At 39.7% G+C, this 25,973-nt stretch overlaps 2 protein-coding genes across 3 annotated transcripts in view; one reads left to right on the top strand and one right to left on the bottom strand.

Annotated features, from left to right (window-relative positions):
- Window positions 1-427: 427 nt before the first annotated feature.
- LOC124131872 (alpha-soluble NSF attachment protein-like) lies at window positions 428-15,674 on the top strand. Its single transcript, XM_046495375.2, has 9 exons — window positions 428-646; window positions 2,028-2,107; window positions 3,715-3,831; window positions 6,792-6,838; window positions 9,241-9,318; window positions 11,039-11,094; window positions 11,360-11,444; window positions 11,676-11,849; window positions 13,456-15,674. Exons 1-9 carry the CDS (start codon window positions 555-557, stop codon window positions 13,603-13,605), a joined length of 879 nt encoding a protein of 292 aa, XP_046351331.1. The 5' UTR covers window positions 428-554; the 3' UTR covers window positions 13,606-15,674.
- Window positions 15,675-16,295: 621 nt separating this feature from the next.
- Window positions 16,296-25,973, bottom strand: part of LOC124131873 (golgin subfamily A member 5-like) — a 40,833-nt gene continuing 31,155 nt past the window's right edge. For both annotated transcript variants that reach the window (XM_046495376.2, XM_046495377.2), the window contains exons 13-15: window positions 23,467-23,563; window positions 22,142-22,205; window positions 16,296-21,087 (exon numbers count right to left, since the gene is read on the bottom strand). In XM_046495376.2, the coding sequence (XP_046351332.1) occupies window positions 20,986-21,087; window positions 22,142-22,205; window positions 23,467-23,563 (263 nt within the window). In that variant the 3' untranslated portion in view covers window positions 16,296-20,985. The remainder of the gene's footprint in view (window positions 21,088-22,141; window positions 22,206-23,466; window positions 23,564-25,973) is intronic.

The following is a 25,973-nucleotide window of genomic DNA, read 5'->3' as shown; positions in this document are numbered from 1 at the left end:
GTTGTAATTTGAAATCTCTGATTGACCAACAGAATCGCACTTTCCAGATGTATGGTATAAAACCCTATATCAGTGTCATGGTATAATACCCTGTCGTGATAATGCTGGAATATGCCCCATCTTAAATCTTTTTCTTCTGTCGAATGCGCCCGTAAAAGAAGAAAACTTCGAACACAATAACGAGATACACAGGTGCTCGTTGTTTTGAACTGTTGTGTTCCATGCTAAATCAGGGTGGATAAAGTGACACCTAAAAAATAATTCGTCTCTGATACAATTTATTGTTCATGACAAGATATACTGTTGTTTGCAAATGGTGGTGCTGTCTTTATATGATTGACACGCCATCGTGAGGGAATTCGGAGATTTTATTATGCTTCAACGGAAGCGGAAATAGAGAGTTATCTCCCATTTTCATAGACGGCGCTGTGTGGTGGGAGTAAAGGAAGTGACGTGAATTTCGCGATGTATTTATGCCTCTAAAAGATTATTATTAAATCTGTGATATATTAAGATAAATATAGGGGTAACATTGACACAGTTGAGCAGACAAGATGGGTGACGCAGAACAGAAAGGAATTATGTTGATGCAGGAGGCGGAGAAGAAACAGAAAGGGGCGAAAGGTTTCTTGGGAAATTTGTTTGGGTAAGGCGATGAACCTCGTCACATCTTCATCTGTCACTCAATCACGTTTTTTCCTGATATGTATGTCTTCTTCAGTGTGTGTTTGTTAACAGAACTGTCACATATTTGTTTATCACAATATGATAATTATGTGATGCTAGATAAAAAAAACCCAAGTACCCAAATGATACCATGGGATATGTCAAATCTAGGTTGCTACTGACTGATCTTGTCTAAGCCTGAAGGAAATCAAATGTAGCTATGGCACTGGTGAGCATAAGATGGAGATGAAAGTGAGACAGGAAAAAGGGATAAACGAGAAAGGAGAAGACCGTCCAAAATGTGTTATGAATGTCCAAACAAATTGGTTCTTTTCTATTAAATTTCGAATGGAGGTAGGGGTAATTCCACTCCAAAAACATTCCAGAGACTGTCAAAGGAAAGTTAACATGTATACTTATGAGTAGCCGTGACATACCACATCAAGTCCTGTATTCGATCAAGCAATGAAATATCGAGCTTAGATTTGCATAAGTAAACAGGCAACAAGGGGTGTGGATATATATATATAGAACCTGTGATAATATAGAGTCATACTATATACACCAAACTTCAATTAAATGCTATAAAAATAAATACATATGCAAAGTGTCTCATTTTATGATATTTCCCTGCATTGAAAAAGCAATATTCCAGCTATATGATGGCGGTCTGTAAAATAATCGCGTCTGGACCAGACAATCCAGTGATTGACATCATGAGCATCGATCCACGCAATTGGGATCGATGACATGTATCAACCAAGTCAGCGAGCCTGTAAGTCGCCTTTTAGGCAAGTATGGGTTGCTGAAGGCCTATTCTACCCCGGATTCTTCACAGGTCTCATGTTTTAGTGGGGTTGGTGGGACTGGCAGTGGTCTTTCCAACCTAGTTTTAATCAGGACTTCAGGACAAACTTTTGTCTTTAGAAGTGTCTGGATTGACAACTTCTTTCAATTTCGTCTGGATTGAGTTTGGGGTTACTCTGATATTTATGACTTAATTGAAGTCTGTTTCATCATGTTCATTCCCCATGTTTGAATACATGGCATAATTTCCCTTTCCCTTTGGTGATGATAACATTAGGAAATGTTTCTGTACATATTATGTACTACTTAGTAGAAGTTAATGAACACCCAATGTTTTGAAAATATCCAGTGTTCTGTAACTTCTATTGAGTAGTATATATTCAATGGTGAGTAATAGGCATAATAAGATTGATGACTTGATCATGTTTATTGTGTAAAGTAGTTAATTATTATCTTGTTTAACGATGTTGGCTTGATCATAGAGGTCATTGTTGGCTTGACATCAGTTTCAGTGTCATGACGAGGTGGTCATTTGTTCATTCTCTGTTTGTTAGTGGCTCAAGCAAGATAGAAGAAGCAGCAGAACTGTATGTGCGTGCAGCAAATTCCTTCAAGATGGCCAAGAAGTGGGCAGGTAATCTTGGTTGATTCCTCATGATGTTTCAGAACATATACTCATGATTAATAGTGTTGCTGAAGAAATAATCAATCAGTCGATCATTCTGGAAAGTTAAGAAGATTGTTGAAAGGTATAATCGATGTAGAATGTCGTATGAAATAAAAAACAGTCGTCAGGGCTGCAGGTACACTGGGCATGATTCAAACATGTCAAACACGATTTAATAGTTATACTAAATACCAATTAATTACGACAGATTCCCATGATAGGTTGCAGCCGTGGTTACAGTGCTACTGCTAACTCGTTACAACACTAAGTGTTTCCGATATCCCTGTTTGAAGCTTCAATGGTCTCATCTTTTTCTATGATCCTTCATGTATCATGTTTATATTGCATCTTTCATAAGTGTGTCATTTACAGTATACATGCCAGACATTGATTATCATGGGATTGCAGTAGACGGAATCTACACTGTATCTTGTCAGGAAATGATAGTTGACAGTTTATGCGACTGTTATGCTGGACTTTGTCCCAGTTGCATTATGTTGACAAATGGGGTGCTTGTTATGACCATACAGAGCAAGTAAAATTTAGTTTCAGAGATCAAGAGGTAGTTAGCACACTTAAGTGGTTGAATGACATTTAGAAGTGATGCACATGAGGAAGAGAATTTATGGATGTCAATTCTTTATCATGTTTATCATGAGGAACACAACGTTTCTGAGTATATATACTTACAGTAATCCTTCATCAGTATGTATGTACCTGGAAGAACAACAAATGCAATACGATAACAATTTATAAACAAAGGTGGAAACTTAACAAGGGAAGGGAATTTAACAGTTAATTGGCGCTGATAGGTGATAGTGATGGACAACTGGAAGCCAGGACTTAAATTAACACTGAACAAACTTAGTTCAACTTTGGTGAAACAATTTCGATAATAGTTACTAGGCAGATACCAATATGCCCCTTCTGCGTTGCTGTTTTCTGTAAAAAGAAATGTGTAATATACACAACAAAATACAGACTGTCATGTGTTGGTGCAGGGCATTTTATACAGTGAATATGGTAATCAACGCTTGCAAGAACTTTAGACCAGGTTCCCATTAGAATGGAATACTATTAGTTTCAGATTTATTTGTTTGGCATACAGCTAAGAAAAATATGTTGCCATCTCATTGACACTTTCTTAAAGAATTGGAGCAGGAAGGTTTGTGATCCAAATAAGTAATATCTAAGGTTGAACTGAAGTAGACTTATTGCTCACTCCTCTCTTGACAGGGCATGGGGCGGTCAGGTAGCCTAGTGGTTAAAGCATTCGCTCGTCACGCCGAAGACCCGGGTTCGATTCCCGACATGGGTACAATGTGTGAAGCCCATTTGTGGTGTCCCCTGCCGTGATATTGCTGGAATATTGCTAAATGCGGCATGAAACCATACTCACTCACTCACTTGACAGGGCGTCACACATGATCCATGGCGTTTCACAGATTCAGTCCAGACCAGCATAACTGATTCTGATAACTGGTGTCCAGGATATTTTGCTCCGTGTACAGCAGGTACAGGGGCACTTTGCCAAGATTCCCTCAGTAAAAAAAGATGTCTTATGTTTGTTTCAGCTGCTGGTGAATCATTTTGCCGAGCAGGCCAACTACAGATAGAACTCGGCAGCAAACATGAAGCTGCCACACATTATGTAGATGCAGGAAACTGTTACAGGAAAGGGGATCCTAATGGTGAGAATACACACCGAATACATACAGTCAACACTAGGGCTGAAACGATACATTGGTACACCGGTGCATTGTGGGTTTTGATGTCACGATACAATACATGATACATAATTTTCTGTATCGATACAAGACGATACACTTGCTAAATGAATTTACTTACTACTGGTATAATGACACCCATCCTTATGGTCAGTTAAATATTGTGAAATGTGTTGTATTTAGGGTTTCACATTCACTACTAAAAATAGCCGATACGAACATGTGTCTACAGCTAGCTTTACCTATTGAACCTGCTCAGAAATATTTCTTGTCAATAAGTTTCCATGTGATTTGACGGAAGTATGGGTAAAGCGATACATATTGTATCGTGACCTATATATCGTGATATGTATCGTATCTTGACCTTGCTGTGTTGTTTCACCCCTAATGAAAACACTGTGGATGTATATTACAGTACACTAAATGACCTGCATGCTGGGGTGGCTGAAAAGTTCTGAGCCTAATATTGAAGGTTGGTTGGTTGGTTTGTTGTTTAACGCCGCACTCAGCAATATTCCAGCTATATGACGGCGGACTGTAAATAATCTAGTCTGGACCAGACAATCCAGTGATTGATATCCTGAACATCGATCCACGCAATTGGGATCGATGACATGCATCAACCAAGTCAGCGAGCCTGACCAACCAATCCCGCCAGTCGCCTCTTACGACAAGCATAGTCGCCTTTTACGGCAAGCATGGGTTGCTGAAGACCTATTCTACCCCGGATCTTCACTGGTCTAATATTGAAGGATATCTGTTGGCATTTAGTAAGTAAAATACGTTTCTGTGCTTACGTGCAGCATTTGAACCAATGACACAACCAGGCAGCTTAATTCTGCAGGCATCAAGGTGATGAGGTGTTCCCTGTTCATGAATTTGGACACAAGTGGGTAGAATCCTGTCATCAAGTATCTCCAACTGAAAGGATGAGTGCCAACAGTCATCCATGCAGACAATGTGTCATTTAGCCTTGCTCCAAGGCTGCAATGAAAGAAAAGTCCATGGATGTGTAGTAATTCTATCCTCCTATTATACAAGTCTAGATATGTGGACAGTACTAAGGCCTCCAGTCTCTTATAGGGACAACTTGTTCTTATTATTTACATAATGTAGAACTTGATTTAAACATAATTATTGTCAAGAGACTTGTGCAAGTCTAGGTATCATTGAACATCCTCAGTATTCAGCAGATTTAGCACCATCAGATTTCCACCTGTTCCCAAATTTCAAGAAAGAACTGTCTGGCAAACATTATCATGATTATACAAATACTGATGACATCATTTCTGCTGTGGAGGACTTTTTAGACCTCCAGGAGGAAGCTCTCTACGCCAGACGGATCCAGACACTCCAGCTTCTTTGGCAGAAATATGTGGACCTCAGAGGGGATTATGTTGAAAAATAATCAACACAGTCCATCATGCTGTGGCTCAAAACGTTTCAGCCATCCCTCATAGTACTATCTGCCTGAAATTCAATATTCAGATGAAAAAGACAACATTTTGCCTCAACTGTGTGTACTGAAAGTTACTTTTAATGTATGTATATATTGTTATGATTGAGGCTTATGACCTCATTATAAAGCATGTTTCTGGTTCTTGGTCACTGTTTGTCCAAAGGACCAGCGCCAATTATTGTCAGTGGTCCTAAGGACCAGCGGCCCGTGAAGTCGCCGGGGTAGAATAGGTCTTCAGCAACCCATGCTTGCCTAAAAGGTGACTATGCTTGTCGTAAGAGGCGACTAACGGGATCGGGTGGTCAGACTCGCTGTCTTGGTTGATGCATGTCATCGATCCCAATTGCGTGGATCGATGCTCATGATATTAATCACTGGATTGTCTGGTCCAGACTCGATTATTTACAGACCGCCGTCATATAGCTGGAATATTGCTGAGTGCGGCGTTAAACAACAAACAAACAAACCAACCAACCAAAGGACCAGCACATGGAAAAGTGTTTTGGTCTTGTTGGGTCTCTGACCAAGAAAGGTTTTTAATCTCAGATGCTTATCATGTTCTTACAACAAGTGTGATTAGAGTGTGAACCACTACCATGCAGGGGTGTTAGGCTACTGGTGGTGCTCAGAGTTTAGAGTCAATCTATTGCTGATTTAAAATACATACAAACTTTTACTCCCAAATAACACAAGACCACTGGACCAGCATTTATTTAATTTTACTGGTACTTAAGGATATATACCAGACTCAGACCAGCAGACCAGTGTAAGTGTCACCGTTAGTGCACGGGTGGCCAAGTGAGTTGATCCTATGATCATGGGTTTGAATCCCATATTCACCCGATTATGTTTCTTGATTTGTCAGTACCATATAATCTGTGCAAAAGTGGGGGCGGTTTGTTAGCCGAGTGGTTAAAGCCTTCGCTCGTCACCCTGAAACTCGGCTTGATTTCCCATGGTACAATGTGTGATGCCCATTTCTGGTGTCCCCTGTCGTGATATTACAGGAATATTGCTGAAAGTGGCGTAAAACCATTCACACTCACTCACCAAAGTGGTGAACACCTAACACCTGCATCCCTTTTGGCTTCCCTCCCCGACCAATTGAATGACAGACAAGAAGTCGACATTGGCCAATCAGAATGGCTAATAGATGGCCTAGATTGTATGGATTCAGTGGTGAGCGACGCTGTGATTGGTAGGATAAATGGTCATTCTGACGTGACCCGCAATAAGATGTCCTCAGATCTGTGTTTATTGGTAGCGAGAATTAAGATTTGATTTAAATGATATTGGGATATAACTGAAATACTGTCCAACCTGGAGGCATTATATTTCTGCTCTAGTTTAACATAAATTATACCATGTGTATACTGACACATTTTTTCACACTAATCATGTCATTGAAATAGTCAACTTGATTTTGCTTACAATCTGACAACTGTAAAATATTTATTTCTTTCAGAGGCAATCAAAAGTTTACATCAAGCAGTAACAATCTACACAGATATGGTGAGTGATGAAGCCAGTAGAATGTCATGTAGACATTCGGGAAAATGTTACCATGGCAACACTTGACAGTTATTTGATGTTTTGTGGGATGGAATGTATGTTTATTGTGTGATAACAGTGATTATGGTAATGGGATCCTGTGTGGAATAAATATGTTGTAATTCATGGAACATGTGACATGCTTTCGCTTACTCACTGTTGAATATTCATGATGTGGATAATCGTCTGCATCTAGTTTGCACTAACCTTTCATGAACGCTTCTTGTGATTGATTCACAGGGGTCGATTAAACTGTTGGCCCTTTGGCCTGTGGTCAGTGCAAAGTACAAAGGGCTTGCCGAAACGTAAAGTAGATGGCCGGTCCGGCTAGTCAAAATTTCACCCCTTCTCCATGCATGTTTAATTTTTTTAATTGGACACTGCTCTTGAATTTGTTACTTCGATGAGAAAATCTTAGGTGGGATGAGGTCATGTGAAAGGTTAACTCTAAGAAAGATTTATGTCGATCATCTCGGTAGAATGACAGCCAACTGCTATTCTGTAATGTTGTGTACAATAATATCTATATTTGCTCATAAATCACCACGATATAAAGCAAATGGAAGCCAAGATTTATTCTCAGAGTGCAGGAAAAGTCGTTTCAGGGCGGGGAGTTTTAGAATGTTCAGTACACTGCTAGGTGGTATAGTGACCTCAGGATTAGCCACTTTGCGGCCTCCGCCATTTTGTTGTAGGCCAGTTTGGAAAAGGGCCAGTAACCATGGTAACTGCAGTCTACATATAAGTTTGTTGTTAAATCAACCCCTGATCCATGTAGTGATGTACATGTTGTGGGTTGTTATTGCACTCTTTGATCACTACAAAGGTCAACACAATAACGTAACCATGGTAACTAGGCAAAAAGTTGTCACAAGGTTTTTTTATCACAATGTCAGCTGCAGCTGTAGCATGAGCAACATGGGTTTTGATGGACATTTGATTTTTGCTTCGTTCTTCAAGAAACTACAGTATCTGAATATGTTGCCATGGGAACTGTGTTCGTATAAGCTTACTCATTGTTTTTTCCTTTGACCCATAGTTTCACAGTTTCACCTACTGTACGTACTGGTCGTGCTGATCATGTATGTTTTACCTTCAGGTGGAATAAATATAAATGCTAGCGCATTCTAGGTTCACTCTTTTTTTTTCTCTTAAGGTTGTCACCTGTGAAGATCTGGGTTAGAATTGATCTTTAGAGACCCGTGCTTGTCGTAAGAGGCGACTAATGGAATCGGGTGGTCAGGCTTGATGACTTGGTTGATGAATGTCATTGTATCCCAATTGGGGTGATCGATGCTCATGATGTCAATCACTGGATTGTCTGGTCAAGATATATAGCTGGAATATTGCTTTGTGCGGCATTAAACAACAAACAAATCTTTTATCTGATATTCTGACAGCTATTCAACACGTTCAACACAATTGTCTATTTTACATTATTTAATCATTGTTAACATGGTTAAGCACCTCATTTTTAAAAAAAAGTCAATTGTTAAATTTTTTACGTCATTAAAAGGCATTTTAGAAGCTGTAGTAACAATGAAGATGGATGTCAACTTGTTTTATCATATTTATTGTTTCAATGCAGTATTTCAGTTCAGATGCTCATTCATCAACCTGTTTGCTAAAGGTACTAGCATCTGTACCAATACATTGCTTTGAAACAATAAAAGAAGTAGATCCATCAACTCTTATCTATTAAGTTGATTATTCACCTTGTTGATTCATTGTCTGAAAACAATCCCAATCTCTCCTAAAAACACTGGGCATTCTTTAACATGTTTAACTTGTTTTGAGTAGTATGTTTTGGATAAATGAGAGAATGGAAAGAGAATTTTAATTTTTGGGGGGGGGGTGGGGGGGGGGGGGGGGGGGGTATTGGTGACCCAGTCGTCTATGATTACTGGTTCAAATCCCGGTCCACCATGATTATGTTTCTTCTAGGTTTGTCAGCACCATAACATATTTGACTTGTTTTGAGGAGTATGTTTTGAATAAATGATAGAATTTTTTTTTAAATTCTTTTTGGGGGGGGGGGGCATTGGTGACCCAGTCATCTATGATTACTGGTTCGAATCCCTGTGCACCATGATTATGTTTCTAGGTTTGTCAGCACCATACCCATGCTTGTGGGGTAAATGTGTAGGACCTGCATCACTTTGGGCTTTCCTCCCAAATCAAGCTGACATGATATAACTGGAGTACTGTTAAAAGCGGTGTTAAACCCATCTCACATAATCACTATGATACATGAATGGAAAAAAGATCAGTTTGCATTTATTTTCATGTAACATTTATCATGTTTATGGTGATTACAATAATCTTTAATGCTTTGACCTGCTACAGTCACTGTCTGTTTGCAGGGGAGGTTTACGATTGCAGCCAAACACCACATCACCATTGCAGAGATCTATGAAACTGAACTAGTCGATATTGAACAAGTGAGTTGATAAATGGATCTTTTTCTTTGAAATCAATATTGGGTCGTGTTAAAAGTATCAATTGATTTGTCATAGCTCACATTTCAGCATTAGCCCGAATAATTCACAAGACATTTGTCTTCATGTAGTTCGCTGTGACTGATGGTTGTGATTCTACAATAACATAACTTTAGTCATAGAGTAACTCGGAGTTGATGGTTAACTGTCACTATAGATTAGGGCTGTTACGATTCATTCGCGTAGTCGGTGAATCGAACCGTAATCATTCATGAATTGAATTCATTATTTATGAATATGCAATCATGTGCATTCACATACCCTGTACCTAAAAATATCCATAAGAACATATTATATGCATAGATTTCTTCAAAGATAACACTCTTATAATATTTAATTTGACAGTATTGTGGTCACTGGTCATTGTCGCATTTGAGCAGATACTAGTATCAGGATAAGTGCAGTATATAAATGTATAATATATTAATAGTTAACAAACCATGTCATATAATTTATGTTATTGTTTCACTGAATATAACAAATAATACATCAGCTGCTGACTTGTTATTGTATTTGTGAATTAATATTCATATTCGTTACCCTATATTCATGATATGAATCATATTCGCCTCATAGTGTATTCGTTGCAGCCCTACTATAGATAGATGTTCGCAGCACAACATGGTTCCATAGTATACTTGAACTTGTTGTCAGTACTTCATACGTATGTTTGCACTACAGCGGTTAGGCTTGCACAAGTCTCTAAGGCAAAATTTATTAGTTTAAATCATAATTTCTAGATTATAATATTAATAATAAGAGCAAATTGCCTCTATAAGAGACTGGCGTCCTTAGATGAACTGTGCGCTTATCTAGACTTGCCTATTGTAAGGATAGAATTATAATACATCCATAGACTTATCACTCAGTACAGCCTTGAAGCAAGGCTATACCGGTATGTTCCTCCATCACTCGTGAATACATATCCTCTATGCGGTGTGGCAGTGACACATGTCTATTTATAATCAGCTAAGGAAATGACGATGTTAACTTCAGTTGTGACCTTTGTGCGAACCCTATCTTGACATTAAAGCAATGTGTTTAAGGGCGGCCACAGGGCAGCCGTAGCACTTGTTGAGTACATCCTGAGAACAGTGCTGTGTGAGTTATGTAAGATGAGCGCTCACTGGTCTGAGCTGCAACCAAATGATCATCGTGGCTTGATTAGTTGGTTAACAGTACAGATTACACTTCATACCGACCATAGAACCTAGTGCAAATGTTACAGTGAAATTTTCACTTTGGTTTTTTACGAAACTCACAATATTTCAGTCATAATTTTTTTTATTCACTATATTATGATAACAAATTCCAAACATTTTATGCTCTATTTCATCACCCATTGATGGGAGTGATAGGCTTAACAGAAAAAGAAAGTCAATGTATATTTTTTTTAAAATAAATTAATCCTATCATAATGATGATAATAAGTCTGTTATGATGTTTTAGGCCTTTTGAACTTATTTATGACTTTTAAACAATCTGACGGAAAAATAATTGTAAAATGACTGAAATAATTTAGCGTTTTGTAAATTGCCTAAGTGAAAATTTCAGTCGTTTTACACATGGATTGTAACATATACAAACCCATAAAGTATTGATGATGACTTGAACTGCTTCATCAGCTGAGGTTGTGACTCTGAGCGTTGTGTTTCTGTGGCAGGCCATCGCCAACTATGAGCAGGCTGCTGACTACTACAAGGGAGAAGAGTCTAACAGGTAACATGGCCACCTCAAATAGAATGCTGTTGTCATTTGTCATCAAAACCTTAATTATCCATGTGTATTAATAACGACACAGCAACAATATTTTGGAACATGTAATTTTTCTTCTGCTATATGCATGATATGCAGTTTATAACAGAAATGTATATTTTTCTTAAGCAAGTTTTTAATCTAATGTAACAGGAGTAAGAAAGTATCAAAATAAAGAACAGTTTAACCTGTTTCCCCGTTATTATCAAAGTGTCTGTTTGTCTTTCAGTTCCGCCAATAAATGCCTATTGAAGGTTGCACAGTTTTCAGCTCAATTAGAAAATTATGAAAAAGCTGTGGAGATTTATGAACAGGTAGGTTGTAAGATTCACGCTCCGTCTTCCCAGCTGTAATATTGCTGACTAAGGTCATTCTATATCACTTCCTTGTAGATGCAATTAATTGATCATTGCAACTTAATTTTGTTAAAAGCATATGACAATATCTGTACCAAGATCTCAGGAAACAATAACATCCAGGTTCCAGGAAAGGGTAGTGTGGCACCTCTCTGTGGTACTGACGCCAATGTGTTGTCATGGTTACAGGTTGGCATATCGGCAATGGACAACTCGTTGTTGAAGTACAGTGCCAAAGACCACTTCTTCCGTGCAGCGGTGTGTCACATGTGTCTGGACCAGGTCAATGCCCAGATATGTATTCAGAAGTACGAGGACATGTTTCCAGCCTTTTCTGAATCGAGGGAGTGTAAACTCGTTAAGGTAGGAGAATGGCTTTCATGTTCGTTTCTGGCTGGCCATGCTTAATAGTTTGGGTTTACAGACTGTATGGGGTGTACAAATGGGGGCGGTCGGGTAGCCTAGTGGTTAAAGCGTTCGCTCGTCACGCCGAAGACCCGGGTTCGATTCCCGACATGGGTACAATGTGTGAAGCCCATTTCTGATGTCCCCTGCCGTGGTATTGCTGGAATATTACTAAAAGCGGCCTAAAACCAAACTCACTCACTCACTCACTCACTGTGTACAAATGACAGTGAGACAAAATAATTCTTTTCCTAACTGCTAGTTTGATGTTTCCGATATCACGCATAATTATAAAGCTAGTTAACTACGGAATGGGAATTAGTGTCCGAAATACTTCTTTCATTGGATATCAAAGAAAGGTTTGTATTTAGGGAAATAGAATTGATGACGTTCAGGTTAGTTTTCCTTCAGTTACTATTTTTAGAATCAATTGATATTACAATAAGAAATAGAAATAGGTGACCTGTAGGGATTGGAGCTATATATCATGATATATATCTATTTATGATTGCGGCACTAGTCAGAAGCCAGATTCTTGTAAATTACTGTTCGGTCTACTGGTCTAATAAAGCTGCTTATCACAGGCCATATAAGGGACTAGTCATATATTTTAGGGGGATGGGTCAGAGGGAATCAGGGGAGGGTCACCAACAATATGACTCTCTAGGGGAGTGTCATAAAAAAAAAATACATGTATTTGGAGAGGGTCATGAAAAAGATTGGCATTTTATGATAAAATATAAAGTGCTTTTGCATTTTGTCTTTTCGGGAGGGTCATCCAAAAATAGGACAAGAAATTCAGGAGGGTCATTATTTTTAGTATATTAGTCTATCAAAAACCTCTGCCCCAGACCCTAACAACACTAAAATCTGGGACTTGCTATTGATACAGATCATAGAGATTGATAATCGTTTACTAATTATCGATCAATTATCAATAAATATCGGAGAAGTAACTTTGAGCGAATACCCAAAAAACATCTGAAAGAAAACAACATATTTCACTCCACTGGTGACTCGTGGTGAGCAGTAACACATTTATGCATGGATGACTTTGTGGACATTCAAGATAACAGAAACAGTTGCTTTCCCTCTTCGGCAATTGACATGATTGACAATAACATGGCTGTTTTAGTGAATCTAAAATTTATTCATCACAATAATTCATATAAGATATTATCCATGACACAATTTTCATATCAATAATCGTTAATATTTCTTCCCATCAACAATAACTCCGATATTGATCTTTTTAGCCAACCCTACTAAAATCTACTAAACATATGGGGCCGTCGGATAGCCTAGTTGTTAAAGCGTTCGCTCGTCACGCCGAAGACCCAGGTTCGATTCTCGACATGGGTACAATGTGTGAAGCCCATTTCTGGTGTCCCCCGCCGTGATATTGCTGGAATATTACTTAAAGCAACGTAAAATCAAATTTACTCTCTCTCACGCACTCACTCACTAAAAATATAACTATGAGCTATGTCAGGGATACAGGACTGGACTGTTCTTAATGTAGATATGGTAATCATCTGTTCCAATGTAACTTTCCTGCTTTCAGTCGCTGTTGAAGGCGTGCGAGGAGGAGAATGTGGATGCATTTACCCAGTCTCTTCAGGAGTTCGACAGTATTTCCCGCCTCGACCAATGGCTGACCACCATGCTCCTCCGGGTCAAGAAATCAATATCAGCAGAACCTGATCTGCTCTGAGTGAAGAAACATGGCCGTGGTGGCACCCTGATCATGCAATATAGCCCAGCATAGAGAACTATTATTGTTACATAGGTTAGGCGTCATCGTAGACCTATAGCCAGTGTCTAGCACACAGCTTCACATAAGGGTGTGCAGGGGGATCATCTGTTTGGGATGTAGGGGGGTGTTACTTAATGATATCAGGATGAACTGCTGCAACGCAAGATCCATGTGATAGCATGTTTGCAACATTTACTGATTTATAGTCTTCAGGATTAGTTTGATTTTCTGTAAATGTTACTAAGTTTCTTCGGTGGCCCTGTCATCTTTTAACTTTAATGGTTGGGTGTAACTCAGAATAGTGAGTTTGATTCCCTACCAGTTGCAATATGAGACGCAAATCCTTGGTGCTCGTACTGTAAGTATGGCTTCTATTTTGCTCACAGCATTAAACTTACATTCTCACTTTAATTTAATCAAATCTGTTCAATTATGAGGTCCCATGTGCACCCTTGTTTGTCTTGAACATTTTTGTCCTCTTGGATGAAACCTAAGATTGTCTCAACACGAGACTTTGTTGTCACGAACAGAAACATTTCCAAGGAGGGTCTTGTCAGATGGTTATTGCTGATCAGGTTATTGTGTTTATTTGTATGATTCTGTGAAACTTTGTATATAATCTACATTTCCATATTGCTGTATAATTTATTGATCAGGACATTCATTGCTGCCTGTCACAGGTGACTGTTTTGTGTGTAGATAGATTAGTAGCGTTGAGATTGTAGACTACAGTAAACAAGTACACACTTTGCCATAGTGTGAGTCAAAACTTTTTATATTGCCAAGTCACGTCTTTTCTTGAATTTGTTGTCTTGCTCGGCACAAAAAATGAAACACTGCTGATATGGCAAAACAAACGTGACAGTGATTAATTGGCATGTTAAGTAGAAATCTTTGACTCAGCTTTTGTTTTTACATGGTAAGGCCGTACTAAATCATATTCTTGTTGTACAGTACTGGCTCATCTAAATTTTTAGAAAAAATAATATAGGAGTGAAAATGGGTTTTTAAGGATCTTTTTGTTCATATTTTTGTGAAACATACTTTAGGAAGTATAAACATGCAATGAACTAGACAACATGTTTTTCTCCTCTCTCATGGCATATCGACCATGTAAATATGTAAAACTAGAAAGGTATTTTGGGTTGGCCAAATTGTTTCTTTACATATCGCATGTACATGTTGTGAAATGTTTCTGTTGTACCATGCAGTGGCTCAACTCTCCTACACACTGGATCTTTGAGACATTGTGTATGAGCTATATCACTGTGTTAGCCCTTGTTACTCTAGGTACAGATGGCGGATTAGCTCGGTTGCAAGTGGGTCATATGTATAGAAACAGTACTGAAATCTTGCTGATAATAGTCTTTGGCCATTTTCCTTGTTCTGCATGGATTCAACTGTTACATGAAACTGTTGATTAAATGGTAATGTGTCAATATTTCCTGAGGTGGAACGACTCCAAGATGCACTGATACATGACTCATGATATGATGCAAAGTTTTGTGCATGGTGAGATGGTAATAAATTCTTAAACTGTTTCCAGCTCATTTTCACATTGTCCGTTATTTCCTTTCCATGTTACCTGTTGTTAGTTCTAGCTATTGTTCAGTCTTGACTGGCAACCAACTATTCGGTATTCCAAAAGGTATGTTTGCTGTTAATGTCAGTCATTATCATGAGTATGTATCACTGTGGTATTGTGTCCTCAGTCAGATATAGTACCCAGTTTCCCTGTATTGCTGCAGCCTACTGTTCCAGTATGAATGCTGTGGAGAGTGGTGCCCATGGAAACGAAGGTTTTAATTGACTACGTTTGTGATATTTGATGATCATTGTGATTCGTCTGTAATTGTTATTGAGATACCGTTCTTTACTCTCCCATTCCTGACATTGTGAAATATTATAATGGATGGTTTACCTAATCATGTCCAGTCGATCATTTTGCATTTTGATATTGATGTAGACTTGCAGATAATTCTCCATCTAGTTAATTCCTCAACGTAAAGAATAAACACTTAAATCTTGCCTCGTGTTTCCAGTTCTGTCAAACAGGATGAAGACGGTACTGCAACATTTGTAATTTCTTTACAAGAACATGATATGAAACAAAAGTTTATGAGCACACCAAGGTCATAAGTCCCCCCGTGCTTGTAAGAGATGACTATTGAGGATGGTTGGTTTGTTGTTTTACGCTGCACTCAGCAATATTCCAGCTATATGATGGCGGTCTGTAAATAATCGAGTCTGGACCAGACAATCCAGTGATTGATATCATGACCATCGATCAAAGCCATTGGGATAGGATGACATGCATCAACCAAGTCAGCAAGCCTGACCACCCGATCCCGTTAGTCGCCTTTTACGGCAAGCATGGGTACCCCGAATTGAGGATGGGGTGGTGACCTATCCCTATGTTTGTTGAGTAATGCCACACTCAGCAACGACGGCTTGTAAATAATCAAGTCTGGACCAGACAATCCAGTGTTTGATATGAGCAATGATCAAGTTGCCTTGTAATTGTACTGTATGGGAACTGTAGGGCAAGTCAACACACAGCAACATTACTGAGCAACTTGTGAGACTTGGATAAATAATACATTTATGAAGACCATCCTTCCAGTCGCCCTGTAAAAGACACACACAGCCTCGTTTCCTCCCATTTATTCAGGACCATGCAGTACATCATACAATATCCTATACATGAAAAGACTCTTGGCTCAGGTTGTACACTGATGTACATATTTACAAAGCAGACATAAATATGTAATTTATACATGACATCTGTACATAATAGTGCAATGGTATTTACAAGTGTTGCCCCCAGGGTCACAGATCACATGGTAGATATCCAACTATTTACAGCGTGACAAGATTCCAGCACATCCCTCCCACTTGTGTAAACCCAATAACAGGAATAATATACAGTAATGTCTTCATCATAATTATCATAATCATCATCATCATAAAATATGTCCACTCCTAGCATTGCCTTTATGTGTATCTTAAGTTGGATCTTACCTGGATATATGTATAAAAACTAAGAAAAGAAAGAGTTGCATACAGATACAGATGTTACCAATGGTTAAAAAAGAAGACATATGAAACAATACACACGATATGCTTATACTCCTGGAAGTCTTGTAAATGAGAAAGACAGACTTGTTTAGTCTCAACCTTGTACAAATTAAGTGAATAGGATATACATGTATACTATTCTAAAGAAATGAGCCATTGTGTGAATCTCACCTCTTGTCTTGTGATATCAAATATATCAACATATGTCAATAAAAGTTTAAAACACAAGGGTGAGATACTATTTATCATCCAACATGCCAATTTGAATTAGTTTACAATTTGTGCAACCAAGTGAAAGATCCCTCTTTATAAGCCACTAGTGCCACCCTACTCATTATAGTGAGTTAAAAATGAATGTCGCATCAGCATTATTTCAGCCACATAGCGACTTCTTATAGGTGAGGTGCCCATAACCATGCATCAGAGGAACATCCTCGTCCCAACAGTGACAGCTTACACTGCCTATGGTACAGTGGGAGCTACCTAGTGTTTTGTATCAAGTATCAGGACCTGGTTCTGGTACTGTACATCAGTGCCTCCACAGACAGTGTTAGTATTAATAGATGTTTTAATAAACATAAATATTCAGAAAAATATTACTGATTGAACCTACATCCAGCAGTTGGTTATGTCACAAGCATGATTTAGGATTAAGATGCTCTATCCTACTACAAGAAACAGAATTAAATACATTGAAGAATAACTGAAGACGGGCATCTTAACTGGAATCTAATTTAACATACAATATACTAAATACATCATGTATGTTCTCAGAATATTCATCAGAATTCAATTATGTGATCACTGTCCTATGTCTACGGACCGCCTCCGTGGTCTAATGGTAGAGCGGAAGGTCCGGAGTTCGATCCCCGACCGCATCATACCAAAAGACGTTAAAAGTTGTTACCCTGTCTGGCGCTCAGCATTAAGGGGCTAAAACAAGAACTGGTCGGCTCGGAGTCAGTATACTGTGTCTGAGTGGGGTATTCATGTTAAACTGCAGCATGGTATCTCAGTGAGCTAGCACTATAAATCGGCATCAGTCCGGCCTAGTACAAGCAGCCACACACATACATACACGTGCATGCACGTCACTATATAAGTGCAATAATCTTGGATGCGACGTTAAACCCCATTTCACCTCACCTCACCTATGTCTACGATAAAATCTATTTCAGAAATATTGTAAACATTGAATATTTTCTACAAACGGAATACGGTGGAAATAAGGGCTAATCAGTCTGTACAACCCCAGATGAGCACCAAATCACATTCGATCTAATATAGTGAATAGCTGGGAATAGTAACTAATTGGCTTCTAGTTGCATTGAACAAACCAGTCGACAAACTTTGATTGCTCACTGACACGTCCAGTGTGAAGACCCTTGGAAGCAGACATTTCAACATGTACACACGCACAAACACTCACTGACCCACACACATTCAAATTACAAGTGACATGGCAAATACTATACAACAAAAAAATATCTTTTGATCTCCACACAATACATTCCCACTTATGCATTACTCACATGTCTCTAATTATTCACAGGGTATCCAAAAATTCACATGGTATCCCATAATTCACATGGTATCTTTTAATTCACATGGTATCCAATAATTCACATGGTATCTTATAATTCACATGGTATCCCGTAATTCACATGGTATCTTTTAATTCACATGGTATCCAATAATTCACATGGTATCCCGTAATTCACATGTCTTATAATTCACGTGATATATTATAATTCACCTGGTATCTCATTATTCACATTATATCATATTATTCACATGATATCTTATCACTGACATGGTACATGATACAACTGTGGGTCCACCAATCAGTATTCATTTACAACCCAATAAGCTCCCAATACTTGAAATCCAGTGTCACATGTTCCAAGGGGAGAGAACTTCAATAAGTTACTAGAAAAGGGTGAGGAGAGAGGTGTTTTAGCCGAGTTTGTTGAAACATCACTGTCTGCCTCATGTGAACTGTGCCTGTAACTTTGCAATGAATATTTTACACACCAAGTTTCATAACATCATAAGAAAGGTGCAGAAAGAAACATAATGTCTCTTTAACCCTTGGACTGCTTGTGTTTCAATAGTAAATCAGAACAACTGAATACGACAGTGCAGGTCTCGACAATTGTCACTTCAAGGAAGATCACAGTCCAAACAAAAATAAAGTTACTTAAGTTTTGTTAATCCATGATTGAACAGCAAGTCTCATTATCAAAACAATGCCTGAATTACAAGTATAGTATAACAGTTTGAAATGAATCTGTCGCTAGTACAGCAGTCTAAGGGTTAATGATGATATGGCAGTTACTACACCATAATCTAAGAATGTCATCTTTTCATGTCATGACTTTTCTGGCTTTGTCTTTACAATCTGGCACAAGCTGAATGTCATGGTTACCGAGCAATACTATCACTCAGCACATCAGGGTACTGGGAGGCTTAAGACAACAGTCACGCTGCATTAGTTACCATGGTTACCGAGCAATAACTTCACTCAGCACATCAGGGTACTGGGATTTTGTAGGCTTAAGACAACAGGCACACTGCATTAGTTACCATGGTTACTGAGCAATACCACCACTAAGCACATCAGGGTACTGGGAGGCTGTAGGCTTAAGACAACAGGCACACTGCATTAGTTACCATGGTTACTGAGCAATACCATCACTCAGCACATCAGGGTACCGGGAGGCTGTAGGCTTAAGACAACAGGCACGCTGCATTAGTTACCATGGTGACATGATAAGTTTGAACTGTACATCAAATGTAGAGTAGTCGTCTCTCAGGTCTAGGGGTGTCAGAGGAATACATGCAGTGATTTATCAAGACCTGATCGGAGGCCAACTCTGCCCCACGTCTCCTGTGAATGTCAGTAAAAATTCCCAATTTCAATGAATAATTCCCAAATTAAAAACATCCAATACTTAACAATATCACAATATTTTCCCAGTTTGCCTGCCACGGGCACTGAGTTTGGAATTCAAGATAAATCCCTTACCTACTCCTGGGTAATGGGTCGTCCCCAAGTTGGAACAACAGACTTTTGAACACTACCTGCATGAAACATCATGATGACTGAAATACCAAGTGAGAGCTTGCTTCAAAGTGAACTTCAGCCTTCAGCACACGATAAAATATGTATCCAGAGTGTTTTCACACACTGAACAATATGAACATAGAATGTCTATATGTATCCCTCAACAATGTCATATCTCCCAAGTATAATTATCCATAAACATCTACAACAAGCTGAATGCAAGAAGCCACAAGACTACTTCCCTTGCCACTGTTCTTATATGAACAGTGGACATAATATGACCACGGGGATAACTGAGTCCTGTGTAGTACAAGATGATGTGCCGGATTAGGATTAGCAGATACTTTGTGCCTGAGAATCAGTATGTATCGGTGGTCAGTTAACTCAGGATTTAATGGGGTTTACACTGGCAATCCATATGAAACCTTGGCAGGATATTTTTGTGTTAAAGTATTATTTTCAAAAAAAGTAATTCAAACATCTCATATTCATGATATGTATGAAATAATAATTCGTATTTGAATATAAACAAAAATATTATAACAAGAGAATGGACATTTTTATGTACCATTATTATCTTCCACTTTCTGAGAGTATTATTAAGATGATACATTTTGTGGGAAGTTTTTAAGATGATACACTTTCTTAATAATATTCTCAGAAAGTGGATCATCTTAATAATACTCTCAGAAAGTGTGTCATCTTAATAATATTCCCAGAAAATGTATCATCTTAATAATATTCTCAGGAAGTGTATCATCTTAATAATATTCCCAGGAAGTGTATCAACTTAATATTCTCAGAAAGTGTATCCTCATATTAATACTTTCAGAAAGTGTATCATCTTAATAATACTCTCAGAAAGTGTGTCATCTTAATAATATTCCCAGAAAGTGTATCATCTTAATAATATTCTCAGAAAGTGTATCATCATAATAATACTCTCAGGAAGTGTATCATCTTAATTATATTCCCAGCAAGTGTCATCTTAATAATATTCCCCGGAAGAGTATCATTTTAATAATATTCCCAGAAAGTGTATCATCTTACTAATATTCCCTGAAAGTGTCAGTGGATGCCTCTGTTAAGTACAGTATTCCCCTGAAGCCTGTGAACTTCCCTGTGGATATCACAATAATCACGATCAGTCTACCCTGCACCACTATAATCGCCAGGTAGAAGTCAGCAGTGTCTCAGTGGGGGACTTCGTCCGGGGGTTTGGGCTGGTAGTCCGCTCCATGCATTTCAGGCTGATAGGTCAACAGAACAATCATCACCCACAGGTGCAGTATAACCTGAAACAAAGTCTCACAGTCAGTTTCTTTAACTGTCATATCATTTCCGTGATGAAAACAGTAACTTTGTCATAGTTAGTTGTCCCAAAATCATTAACCAAGCCATTTCAGCAAAAACATCTCTCACTCCATATTTTGCTAGCTCTAGCAATGAGTACCGATACAGACTTAGAAATTGTCACAAGTCCTGTAGTCATAGTAGAAATTTGCCATTTTTAAGGGTTTTGCTATATGGTATCATTATAAGGACTATTGGACTAAAACTGTTAGTTTCTATCGCTGTGATTTTGATTTTGATAAATGCCACAGAGAAACCTTTATTCATGTAATCAAGGCCTGATCACATGGTTATTACAAAGCTCCATATGAGCCAAACAGAACGCCAGTACGGTGCTGGCATTTGTACAGAGCTGTGCAGAGCTGTGCATTGGTGGTGTTGTATTGCCATGAACCAGCTCAACATTCCTCTCTGTGGATACTATTGCAGCGATAGAAACTAACAGTTTTAGTCCACTAGTCCTTATAATCTACATCCCCTTGTAGTTGCTGTGTGCAGAGAAAGGATCAGCTGAGGCTTAACAACGTTCAATCATCCCTGAAAGATGATGCTCAAAGATACAAGACAAAATTTACACTTTCTTCTATGTAATGCTTACTTTTCTTTATCATAATACATGTCATCAGCACACTAAACATCTGCTAAACATGCAAATGTTTATCATATTATTAATGAGAGAAAATTCTTGCAAAATTCATCAAGCCTCAATCATTAATTTTGTGTGGCACACTGCTCATATTTCCTTTCTCTTATCACAGTGATATATGTGTAAAGAAGTGTCAGGTGACCATTTCACTTCATCTATTTTCCAGATTTTATTTGTTCTGTGTCATCATAATTATACATAGAGACAGCTTATTGCAGGACTGGTTTTCTCATATACTGTATGATTATTGTATCCAAGAGATACCGATCACTCTAGAGACCTGGACATGCTACCTTGCACCTCCGATCATGTGAGAGTGGGTTACCTCCCCTCAAGATAATTGTCCTTACCATATATACAATAACAAACACTCTGGCAATAGGATACCTCCTCAAGAAGATGCCAAGGCGCACACTGAAGAAAAGAAAAGGAACATTAGTGTAGAGATAGCAACCATGTTATCCGAGATGGTAACAATATTACTTAATGCTACCGTTTCAAGGCAAATGTGAGGTGATGAGGTAAAATGGGGTTTGATGTCGTGTTCAAGATTATTGCACTTATATAGCAATGTGCATGAATGTTTGCTTGTGCTAGTCTGGACTAATACCATTTACCTATTGATGAGGTGAAATGGGGTTTGATGTCGCGTTCAAGATCTTTGCACTTATATAGCGATGTTCATGAATGTGTTCTTGTGCTAGTCTGGACTAATACCATTTACCTATTGATGAGGTGAAATGGGGTTTGATGTCGTGCTCAAGATTATTGCACTTCTATAGTGAAGTACATGCAGGTGTGCTTGTGCTAGTCTGGGGTTTAATGTTGTATTCAAGATTATTGCACCTATAAACTGATGAGCCTAAATGCATGTGTGCTGGTCTTATAGTGCTAGACCACTGAGATACCATGCCACAGTTTCACATGGATACCCGCATCAGACCCATTATACTGACTCCAAGCCCACCAGTCCTTGTATTATCCCTTAAAACCAAGTGCCAGGCACAGCAACAAGAAGTAACATCATTAAATGACTTTTGGTAAGATGCAGATGGTGATCGAATCACCGACAATCAGGGAACGTGCTCAATCAATAGACCACTGAAGTGGTCAGACAAATGGAGTTGAATGGAGTTAACTGGGACTCAACACAATGTTGCAATCAGAGCACAGTGACTGTGACTGTGACTGTGACTGTGACACCCCAAGAATGGGCTACACAAAGAACTCATGGAAATTCAACTCAGGTGTTTCTGGAATTTTTGGACTGACAACATCTTAGGCTAAAAAAAAAGAGAATTGGTTCACTGGCAATGGTTTTCAAAAATACAGTGCAGGCACGCGGTGTGCTTTTTAAAATATTTTGGTTGTTCAAACTAGAATGTAACCAAATAAACAGTTGTGTACAATCAACCTAGGAAAGGGCCTCCTCCCAACATATATGTATTCCTTGTATTCCTTTCCATATTGGATCGCACTGTTTTTAAATATTGTAGCATTTCACTGCCGGGGTCGTGTGTACGAGAGAAAAAAACGAAACGTGTGGCAGACTTTATAATGATGTGGGGGGTGGCTGAGAACCAAGACTATTACTTTTTTTAGCCTGAACATAAAGAACTCCCTTAATAAAGCGTCACTGGAACACATGGATCCCATCTCCTGATATTGTACTGACCTGAACTTGTCAATGACATTAGCTGCCCTCTTCATCCTCTTGGTCATCTCGTGGTCAGCTGGGCCCTCCCTCATGAAGCCCGGCAAGCGCTGGCGAACTGAAGAAAACAACCACGTGGTGATGCAATACATCAAAGAAACTGAAATATTTCAATGAAGAGCATGTCACGTTACATTAATGCAGATATCACCAGACAATACACAATGTGTCAGTGCTGACAACATCCCTCCCCCAAAGTATAAATAAAGACTGACAATGCAAAAATGTTTCAGTAGTGAGAATGGTTGTTCAACAGCAAGCAAATATAGACAGACAATACACAAACTTGAACATTTCATTATGTCCCCCTGGACACTAAATGTGGAGCATGTCCCTTCCCTTCATGTGTGCAGATAAAGTCTGACAATGCAAAAATGTTTCAGTAATGAAAATGTCTCTTTCTCAGCATGCAAAGAGAGACAATTACAAGCATGCAGATAAAATCTGACAATACACAAAAGATTCAAGTGTAGACCATGTCCCAACCAAAGCATGCAGATAAAATCTGACAATACACAAAAGTTTCCAGTGTAAAGCATGTCCCATTAAAAGCATACAGATGAAATCTGACAATACACAAAAGATTCAAGTGAAGACCATGGCCCATCCCTTCCATGAGAGAGAGGAGATAGAGGCAGTCAGAGAGGGGAGATAGTCAGAATTAGAGAGGGGAGATAGAGGCAGTCAGAGAGGGGAGAAAGTCAGAATCAGAGAGGGGAGATAGTCAGAGTCAGAGAGGGGAGACAGGCGGAGTCAGAGAGGGGAGATAGAGGTGGAGTCAGAGAGGGGAGATAGTCAGAGTCAGAGAGGGGAGATAGAGGCAGTCAGAGAGGGGAGATAGAGGCAGTCAGAGAGGGGAGATAGTCAGAGTCAGAGAGGGGAGACAGGCGGAGTCAGAGAGGGGATATAGTCAGAATCAGAGAGGGGAGATAGTCAGAGTCAGAGAGGGGAGATAGTCAGAGTCAGAGAGGGGAGATGGAGGTGGAGTCAGAGAGGGGAGATAGTCAGAGTCAGAGAGGGGAGATAGTCAGAATCAGAGAGGGGAGATAGAGGCAGTCAGAGAGGGGAGACAGAGGTGGAGTCAGAGAGGGGAGATAGAGGTGGAGTCAGAGAGGGGAGATAGTCAGAGTCAGAGAGGGGATATAGTCAGAATCAGAGAGGGGAGATAGTCAGAGTCAGAGAGGGGAGATAGTCAGAGTCAGAGAGGGGAGATAGTCAGAATCAGAGAGGGGAGACAGAGGCAGTCAGAGAGGGGAGATAGTCAGAGTCAGAGAGGGGAGATAGAGGCAGTCAGAGAGGGGAGACAGAGGTGGAGTCAGAGAGGGGAGATAGAGGTGGAGTCAGAGAGGGGAGATAGTCAGAGTCAGAGAGGGGAGATAGTCAGAGTCAGAGAGGGGAGACAGGCGGAGTCAGAGAGGGGAGACAGTCAGAATCAGAGAGGGGAGACAGTCAGAGTCAGAGAGGGGAGACAGGCGGAGTCAGAGAGGGGAGATAGAGGTGGAGTCAGAGAGGGGAGATAGTCAGAGTCAGAGAGGGGAGATAGTCAGAATCAGAGAGGGGAGATAGAGGCAGTCAGAGAGGGGAGACAGGCGGAGTCAGAGAGGGGAGATAGTCAGAGTCAGAGAGGGGAGATAGTCAGAGTCAGAGAGGGGATATAGTCAGAGTCAGAGAGGGGAGATAGTCAGAGTCAGAGAGGGGAGATAGTCAGAATCAGAGAGGGGAGATAGAGGCAGTCAGAGAGGGGAGACAGGCGGAGTCAGAGAGGGGAGATAGTCAGAGTCAGAGAGGGGAGATAGTCAGAGTCAGAGAGGGGAGATAGTCAGAATCAGAGAGGGGAGACAGAGGCAGTCAGAGAGGGGAGATAGTCAGAGTCAGAGAGGGGAGATAGAGGCAGTCAGAGAGGGGAGACAGAGGTGGAGTCAGAGAGGGGAGATAGAGGTGGAGTCAGAGAGGGGAGATAGTCAGAGTCAGAGAGGGGAGATAGTCAGAGTCAGAGAGGGGAGACAGGCGGAGTCAGAGAGGGGAGACAGTCAGAATCAGAGAGGGGAGACAGTCAGAGTCAGAGAGGGGAGACAGGCGGAGTCAGAGAGGGGAGACAGAGGTGGAGTCAGAGAGGGGAGATAGTCAGAGTCAGAGAGGGGAGATAGTCAGAATCAGAGAGGGGAGACAGAGGCAGTCAGAGGGGAGATAGTCAGAATCAGAGTGAGTGAGTGAGTGAGGTTTTACGCCGCTTTTAGCAATATTCCAGCAATATCACGGCGGGGGACACCAGAAATGGGCTTCACACATTGTACCCATGTCGGGAATCGAACAGTCAGAATCAGAGAGGGGAGACAGAGGTGGAGTCAGAGAGGGGAGATAGAGGTGGAGACAGAGAGGGGAGATAGTCAGAGTCAGAGAGGGGAGATAGAGCTGGAGTCAGGGAGGGGAGATAGTCAGAGTCAGAGAGGGGAGATAGTCAGAGTCAG

The sequence above is a fragment of the Haliotis rufescens genome, unplaced genomic scaffold, assembly GCF_023055435.1.
Source record: "Haliotis rufescens isolate VD_foot unplaced genomic scaffold, xgHalRufe1.0.p SCAF_3, whole genome shotgun sequence".
Lineage (NCBI taxonomy): Eukaryota > Metazoa > Mollusca > Gastropoda > Lepetellida > Haliotidae > Haliotis > Haliotis rufescens.
The sequence above is the reverse complement of the archived record's forward strand: the minus strand, read 5'-3'. Positions and strand labels throughout refer to the sequence as shown.